Below are 9454 nucleotides of genomic sequence, written 5' to 3' on the forward strand. Positions count from 1 at the left end.
CTCATAACTTAGCAGGGAATATAAATGAAATTAATAGGTTGCTTTTTAATTTGATTTATCAATATTTTGCAGAGCTGAAGCGTCTACTATTCCCATTTGTGTTCTCAACTCGATCTCTTGTTTTATAACCGTTTGCTCGGACGCCTATAGATCGGGGCTGAGTTCTGACAGATGCAGCGTACCGCGAAAAGTCTCTTTTGTTTGTTTGACTACTGACGCTGATAGGCACTTGCTCTCGTCAGCTGTCAACTTCATCTGATAAAAGCAATGACCCTTGCACATCCCCCCCCCGCCGATCCCTATCTTCCAGGAGGTGCAAAATCAGAAACACTCATTGTTGCTGAAAGGGCTGCACCTGCCGTATTTCAGGTAGCTCCGGAGCGGTGTCATCGCCGATCGTTTCAGGTCTTAACACCGGCCTCGCGATAACATCAACAAAGGTGACAAGAGCCATTTTAAACTTGAACAAAGGAGAAAAAGGCAAACGTTAGCTTCGCTTTGTTCCTATTGTCATAAGAGTGACTATTAGACTGTGCAGGGTACCTTTCTATACCGCTAAAGACGTCTACAGTAAGTCATTACTGAGAACAACTGAGGACACATCTATGGCTTTGAGGCAAGCCACGGAGAACAACAGAGGTGGAGGTGAGGCTAAAGGAGGATGACATGTTTCAAGTGAGCAGAGGTGAGACCTGGGGAAACAAAGACTGAGGAAACACTGGAAACTCGTCTTCTCGCATTAGGTCATCGGGTTGACACGGCACAGGAGAACGTGTCTCTGTGAGGTTTCGTCTGTAGCCTCTGGACTGCGGAGTGAAAAATTAATTAGGATATCATACAGTAAGTAGGTGAGACGCTCATGGGGACTCAAGTAGACGGACATGATTAGCCACAGCCTTTAAGATTAATGAAGACCTTCACAGGGAGATTATATTGACTGAAGCTGATTATGCTTGAGACCATTTATTCAGCGGAATATCATTACAGATAGAACAATCCATACATCATATGCAACCTCGCCTCCCATCAGAGCGGGCCGCTCGCTAAAACCCGGTCTTTTCTTCCTGATCCTGGCTGTACTGTGGGGATTGTGCGAGTTGCTTCAACCTTGCCAGAGTAACGATGATACTGCAGCGGCGTGATGTGATGTATGGTGTCTCCTCTCCTAATGGGAACTGTGGGAGTCTCTATTCGGCATGATCTGTTTTAACACTAAATCCTCATTGGAGACGGAACATACTGTAATACCACAATAAAAATAACCCCCCAAATCAAAGGTTATTTGTCTTTTCTCCGTGTAAAATATGAAACAAGTGGCAACCAACTTTTCTAACTGGCTTCAGGCGAAGATGCCCACCAACTCTGGCGTCAGCACACAGGCTTATTGTATGTACTTGTGTACTCTGAAATGCCAAACCTAAAATCCCCGGGTGCTGATTAGAGTGTTGATCACTGTACACACCAAAGCAGCCTGACTGCCAAGACCTGAACGCCGTGCCCAACTTCTGATGATCACGGAAATAAACAATGACTCTTTTCTTCTTCTTCTTTTCTTTTTTTGCATTTCATTTCCATTTTTGCTCAAGTCGTGAGTAGAGGCTATCACAGCCCAGGTTCTCCTGCCAGTTGGAGGAAGGCCACCGCTCCCTGATGGTGGGACCAAAAATAGATTTCACATTTCTTGTATTGAGTACAGTTTAACTACACAAAGTCACTGCAGGATTGTGACTAATGACTAGCGCTAGCGTTAACTATGCCATTTGGGTTCATGGGAAATGCGGTTAACACATTCCTTTCACCGCCGCTCCATACATATTTTTTCAGCAGCAGTTTATTTACATCAATATATTCATAGCAAGGTCCAGCTCTGTGTAGTGCATGCAAATACTCATTCGCTTCCCCACGCACACACACACACAACCCTATTTCTGGTGTGTGACTCTTTTGCCCTTGGTGAAAATGACTTCATGCATCTCTTATACAGCACTTCACATCTATATTCCCGGCAACCCACTTTTAATATTGAGATACCTCAGAGTTAACTGAGGACCAGCCGAATTACCATTCCACATTTTAAGACTCCGAGCAACGTTGTATTTCAATCAGCTTCGGACTGGTTGGGTAGGGGAAAGAAAACGGCCCCAGACATCAGGCCCGGCCAACCCACTTTTAAACATTAGAGAAATCTAATTGCGCTGGCATTTCTGCTTCCGTGTGATTTAAATATCTATGGAAATGAAAAGAAGTGGACAGGGGAGACAGGTACGCAGGAAAATAAAATAGAGCAGAGGAGCTACTGTCTTCAAAGTGAGTATTTTCAGAATATTCACAGGGAACAGTAGGTCAATAATCCATTACAAAAACCATCGTGTCAAAAGTATTATAACAGACAAAGACGGCGTCCCACCCCTGGGAACAGCTGCTCGTGGCTCCTGCTGCTGATAATATTGAAAACCAGTTTGAAGTGCGGCACTCTTACTAAAATGTGACATATTTCTGATAGTAGTGAGCGCTAAAAGCATACTCAGTCCTCAGAGCCGTTCTGTTCTAAAGTGGAAAACCACTACTTGGTCCAACATTAGTCAAGTAATTGCTGGGTAAAAATAAGCAGCAACCCTCAAAGGCAGAATCAATGCACTTAACATTTAACATCGGAGCCGTCAGTTCTGTCAACTAACATGTAAACTATTGTATAAGAGCTGCAGGTAAAAAAAAAACAAACAAACAAACAAAAAAACACGCAACACTGGTTTGACCTATTTGTTTTAGGGATGTCCCAGTCGGTATCGAGCGATCGGGGCCAGTCAAGGCATTTTTAAAATGATTAAGTTGGGCTGAGCTCGCAGTCAGACATTAAAGGATGTGACTAAACATGTCTGCTGTCTGGATGTACTATACAGAAGTAAGGAGAGATTGCCGTTTAGTGCTGGTGTAAGCAGAATTGGGAATTAGCATTTGATAGATGGATAGATGGATACTTTATTTATCCAGCGGGAAATTGGGTGTCCAGTAGTATCATTACATAGAAACAGATATAAGGATACTAAATAATATATAATGCTGTGTAAAAAATACACAGTAGTGGCAGCAATGTGCAAGCTAAGCTCGAATATATTTCTGTTCCGTTAGCTGGTTATCCAGACCATCCGGATATTAATGTCTTCTTACACTCTTAGTTTCTTTACTGTTATTTATTCCACACAACAAAATGACAATCTAAAATAAAAATGAAAATCTTAAAGGGATAGCTTGGAGATGGGCATCATTGCAGAGCTGTTCACCCGTCAAGCATTAAGATTTACATTGGATTGATGTTGAAGATTATTGTACTTAATACAGTTGCACCGTGCACATGTGAGCTATGAGAATAAAAAGTAAGAAAATCCTTTAATAATCATAAGGGGAGGTAACTGTTAGGGATGCACCGCAATGTAATTGTCCCGAGTCCCCGATGTTTTGTTATGAGAATTTATTGTCTGATTCCATCGATGTATGATGTTGAGAAAGAATCGAAAACCGAAAATTGCTGCGGCTGTTGCTTGCGTCATCACAACATCCTGTTTCGGCGATAAATTTTCGGCCGAAAATGGCCCGAAAGTGCATTTTCGGTTTTCGGCCGAAAATTTCTTGGTGCATCCCTAGTAATTGTGTTTATTTATAAAAACATGCACAAAAAAAAAACAATATTCAATGATCAAGATCGTATTGCAGGCATGAAAAACTTGATCGGGACATCTCTAATTTGTTTTCCTCAGCCGTTAATGTGGGGATCGATGATGGCAGGAAATTCGAGTTCCTCACAGAGAGCTGATAGAGTCCACTGAGAGTCCATTAAAAACAAACATGCATGGATGGAATCAAAAATTGCTCTGAAGGCTGAAGAAGAAAGGAAGCAAACAAAAGTAAAGACCTGTCATCGCGGGCAACAATCCGCCTGAGGTCAGCGCTGATGTATGGTGTGTGTATCTTCTTTTCAGGGTTTTCATGCCGTGCCCATAGAATTTCATTTGTCTACACTGTGATGTATCTCTCGGACGGCTCACTCAACAAAAACAAAAAAACATTATAGAGGAAGGAAATGCAGACCAGAACTGGATAAACGGACAAAACGGGATGCATGCAGGGAAATACTGTGATCATCAATGCATGTTTTTGTATGTGGTAATGTAAATAGGACTTGCAGAGATACCACCTGAATAGAATAAACAGTATTTGTAATGCTATAGTTGGTTGAGGTTGCATAAAATCTATACATTCTGCCTGAAATCACAGTATTGTTTTAAAGAAAACCATATATATGGTCATATATTTGTTTTTCCACATGGGTACAAGTGTGTAAAGATGGAAAAAATAAGGCGTATGAGAAAGAAACTAGCCATGACTCTAAGAGGCAATTATTTCAGAAAGCAGTAAGACAACACAAGACAATGTAGTAGCAGTGGGCTGAGGCACCTATAATGAGCAGGCAGGGCAAATTATGTCAACTATATGTGCCCAAGACACCAAAGAGACCAAATCCCAGAGATCAGAAATCAATGGACAGGATTGACTCAACTGTAACAATTTAACTACACAACGTCTCCGCGTATAAACGTAATTAACTAGTTCAAGTCTTGACGAGCAGAAAGCTCCCCAGTTGTTTATTTTCTAATGTGACTTTCAGTTCATTAAACCAAACCCGAGCTTTCCAGCCACGTCGCACGCTTGTTTGTGTTCTTTTTCTGAGTTTAGTTAAGAACACAGACACAAACATCTCTGAAGACTACATCCAGCTTGTGAGCAGAGAGGTATTGTGCGTTTTACTGTGTTTTTATTGTGCGAGGTTGTCAGATAACTTAGCAGAGATTATAAATTATGAATTGAACGACTTATATATTTCGGAGAACAATAATACCTTATGAAACACCGATGATATTAACATTTTACAGTAAAAACAGACCAATACATTGTCAAGCACACGGCGCAGAGGCTGTTTGTTCTCCATCCATTTCTTCCATTTCTTTGTCCGCGATTGCAACAACAGCACCTCCTGCAGCAACCACGGCCTTTCCTATTATCTCACATAAAGCAGCAAGACACCCACGACAGATGAGACATTTCTCTGAGATTTCTTAAGTGCTTGTGTTGGTCTGAAAGCTTTCAGTAGTCAATGCACTTCGCAGCTATTCTGCAGCCGAAACGCCCTTTGTGTCTTGGATTGAGTCATTCTCCAATCCGACTGTCATCCAATGAATGAATATTTTTGCATATAATGTGGTGTAATCTTTTTTTTATTTTATTTTTTTCAGTTTAATGCAAAATTGCAATCTAAAAATGAAAACAATTCTTTATCATTGGATGGGAGCACAATACGTGACAACCGGATAATGAAGGTGTCGTCGTGTTCTCTTGAGGCACTGGCTGTAATTTTACTCCATCGTGCCTTAGATCTTGCTTCATAAACCACACAGGACCCGCAAGTTGAACGGTCAGCGCTGCAATTTGCTACCAATATCCACCACGCCGCCTTGTCATCTGCTGCATCTCTGAAGCAGCAGGGCCTGCTAAATTGGTACAAATATGAGGTTGAATGTTGACCCACGGAGCGCCTAAAGCAAGATTAGAAAGCACGGGATAGTAAGACAAAGATGAGATGGAGTTCTACAGTGTTGGCAAGGTTGAGAGTGTTTTATTAGAAAGGTGGATCATAGGTGAAGTTAGCCTTGAATGTTTTACCTTACTGCTTTATAGCCAGAGAGTATTGTATTGCAGTACTCTGCAATATGTTGTTATGACATGTTGTCCTTTGAGAGTTTCAAAGTGACTGAAATGTTCCTTATATTGCATCTGAAAGTTGAAGTGGAGTACACAATTTCCGACGGAGAGAGAAAAAAAGCTTGCAAACTGCTGCACACGTAAATCAAAGAGAGTTCCTTTTCTCTCACAAAGTTCTCCACACCCTCATGGATATTTATTTATTTATTTTTTTTTTTTTTTTGGCAAAATCCCAAGGGAAGAACTCATTACACTTCGCAGACAGCAGTTTAAAACGCTTATGATTAGAAGACAACAACGCTCGGAGCGCCTTTGCAAATAAAAACACGTGCCTGGCTGTGTGCTGCTGGGCTTTAAACTAACAATAACACCACACTTGTTAGCCAGCTACTGCTAATGCTAGCAGTTTGGGAGCCCACACGTTGGCTTTTTTTGTGTACTCGGTGGGATGGTAACTATCTCAGACCTTCTGGCGTGGTGTATACTTGATGGAACAGCAATATAACCATTTTCTGAAAATGGATGTTTTCCATCTTTGTTTGCACAGGACTCTGATGTATTCCCAATACTGATTATATGTTGGACATTTTCTGCATCTCTTTGCTTATTTTTCCAACACTAGATTTTCTTTCCTCTTACTTATTTATTTATTTTTTTTTAGCCCTGCATGTGTCAGCTTCCTAACCCTGCTGCCACAGCCCAAGAGTGAAGATGAAGGCTGACCCAAATAGAACAGATGCATTTATTGTAAATGACTCATTACTCTGTTTATCAGTGTTACTAAGAGCAATGTTTTTGTGATAACCACTGAGCCCTATAATGCTGGCTTGCTGAAAGAGCTTTCCAACTGATGCTTTTCGCACAAGAGACTAACTCCACCTCTCTCTCTCTCTCTCTGCAGAAGCAAGATTTGTCACCCTGCAGACGCAGGTTACGGTCCTCGGTGCATTGTAAATCCATTTATTACAAGCCAATGGTACAAGCCTCTGAAGTGTGCAACAAATTAGATATCAAGTATGTGAATATTTATACCCAACGTATTAATCACTTTACCACATCTGTATACACAACAGTTCTTTAGAAATGACATTTTGTTAATTAATGAATACACATAGTCACAATACGGCCTGCGGGAATAGATCTATGAACAGGAATGACTGTCTTATACAAGGCCAGCATGCTCAAGGTTACGGCAGTACTGTTAAAAAGGGAAATGTAAATAAATAAACAGGTAATATTTAATGGAGATGATACCAGAGGAAGATAATTATTTCTTCTCTGTAAAATATGCTTCTTTTTTTTTTTTTTTTTTGCAGGTTGCTCAGCTTATGCAATCTGCAGCTATTAATTGTAAGTTTAAGCATTTTCTTTATAGATTTAGTCTGGCTTACCACAAATAACCTTCAGTTTATCGTGGAAAGTGCTAAAGCTAACTCATAAAGAAAAATCTGCCCTTTCTCTTCTAAAAAGTATGCACAATTTATTCAGAAAATAACAGGCCCTGCACACAAGTGATGAAACAGTTGTTTCCATTTAATTGTATGGTTTAAGAAGCAGACAAGTGAGGTCAGCGCTGTTCGTTTGACTCCCATAAACGAGACTCGGAGAGAGCCACAGAGAGCACGAACCCTCCTCCTCCGGTGGGCTGAAAGAACCGTTAAAAGGGCAGAATCCATTAGGCAAACACTTGGGCTGGACCGACGAAGGAACGACACTTTACCAGGAACTTAAAGTTGTGTACGCACCGCTCATCACACCAGTGCAGACACAATGCTGAAACTCAATAGATGTAGGTGTTGAGGTTTATGTTGCTCTGGGTGACTAAAGCTAGAAAGACACTTTAAATGTATTTTTTATGAACATCCAGGTCCAGTTTTAGCCTTCCAAGTTAAGTAGGGAAGTATTTATCAAGTAATATATGACATGCAATCAGCCCACTCTTTAGATTGTGTTATGATAGTGAAAGCACAATAATACTGTGTCCGATAGTTAATGGATACCATACGTTAACATTAAAAAGGTGTGCAACAGTTATCTGAGACTCAAGTAGGAATACAGAATGAAACGTGGCACCTTCACATAGACTGCGATTTGAGCGCATGATTCATGATTTCAAAGATGTGGCTACCTCCTGTCCAAGTGTGAAAAGTGTCCCCCTCTCAGACCAACAAATTACCATTCTCTCAGCTGCATATTTTTTTACAACTGTTATGTCATAACAGCAGATTTCAGAGCATACTGCACTGCTTTTCTTTCCATTCGTAACATCAGTGGTTAAGAAGGTTCTGTACACCTGTTTCTTACCATTATCTCCCGACGCGACCGTTTGAATTTTCTCACCTGAAAGGCCACTGATGACAGACAGGAGGAGAAATGGTTTCCATGGCGACCCCATACTTGTTGAAGAGGGTCCCTTCTGCAAGAATGTTAGCAGGTCTGCTTCTTCATTAAAGCTGCGCCTGCAAACAGGGAGGACAAACATCAGCTGGTGAGAGGATGCGCCTGTTTATCAAATAAGAGAGGCACATTACAGCCGTCAATCCAAAACGCTCAGTGAAATCTGCTTTTACTTTAGAGTGTCGAGAGATGATCACACCATATGATCTGGCTCACAGAGGAGTTACACGTGACGTGGTTCCTACAGTTTTATGTTGAATTATACAGTGGGTTACACTACTATCCATTCCAATACAGTTACTAAATGCATTCACTCGATCACAGCTCGTCCTTTCTCATTATAATTTACAACTGTTGCATGTTTTCCTGCTGAGCGAAATCAAACACGCGTCATGGAATCAGTCAGATTGCGACCCACGTCGCTAACAAGGCTGCTGAACTGACACCGATGCTCCAAATATACGGTGTGAATACACCCAGGCTCCCAACACACAGTGTGAAGAGTTTGTGAAAAGCAACACCATCCTTGGGCTCGCAGGGTAACGTATGATTTTCTGCCGCGGTACGTAAAAGGACTTCATGGGCAAAGCTGTGTGTTCCTTTCATCAGCGCTAGACATTAGCATTCCTCTGGCACAGCACTTCATATAATATCCATTGTGCTTCAACCGGCACGGAGGTGAAGGGTCCAGAACAAAGGCAAAATTATCTTTCCGTCACAGAGCATTTTGCTTTCTCTACACGGTTGATTATGCTGCATTCCAGAGAACGTTATTATGTTAACTTACACTGTACATTTTAAATAACGGCAGCAACCAACACTTTTTAAAAATGCAATGGCCAAACACACCTCAAATAAGAGACTATCTCCGAGCTTTCCAAACTCAAAACAACAAGGCAGCAACGTCAGTACTTGGAGTATTAAAGGGAATTTAACTCGACTGTCAGTTGTTGGCAAGAGCCTCGTGTCTCATCTGTTACTTTTCCCCACAAGAACTCAACAGCGACTCGCTGGAAAGAGACTCACTGCGCATATAAACTTATAAAACTAAGCGACAAAGACTTCCATTAGCGGTGCGCTCTAAGTGGGTCGAGAAACCTTTTGAAGATAAATTATACAGCTGCATTTCCAATTACAATCAGCACAAGTCACTGAAGTTAAGTCATACTCAACACCATCTTTGCTAATTAATGGCCTTTTTCTAATTATACCGCATACATCTTAACATTTGCATTGGATAGTGTCATTGGGTAAAATTCTGAAATGGTTTCTTCACTCATAGATTTCATGTTATAGTAGTTTT

The 9454-nt window shown here is 41.1% G+C and overlaps 1 protein-coding gene across 1 annotated transcript in view; it reads right to left on the reverse strand.

Annotated features, from left to right (window-relative positions):
- The window catches only part of cntn5 (contactin 5), a 74581-nt gene extending 65672 nt beyond the window's left edge, over positions 1 to 8909 (reverse strand). Inside the window, exon 1 of the mRNA XM_084558308.1 lies at positions 8095 to 8909. Coding sequence (XP_084414434.1) covers positions 8095 to 8236 — 142 coding nt within the window. The 5' untranslated portion in view covers positions 8237 to 8909. The remainder of the gene's footprint in view (positions 1 to 8094) is intronic.
- Positions 8910 to 9454: the final 545 nt, after the last annotated feature.

Source organism: Chelon labrosus (assembly GCF_963514085.1).
Source record: "Chelon labrosus genome assembly, chromosome: 13".
Taxonomy (NCBI): domain Eukaryota; kingdom Metazoa; phylum Chordata; class Actinopteri; order Mugiliformes; family Mugilidae; genus Chelon; species Chelon labrosus.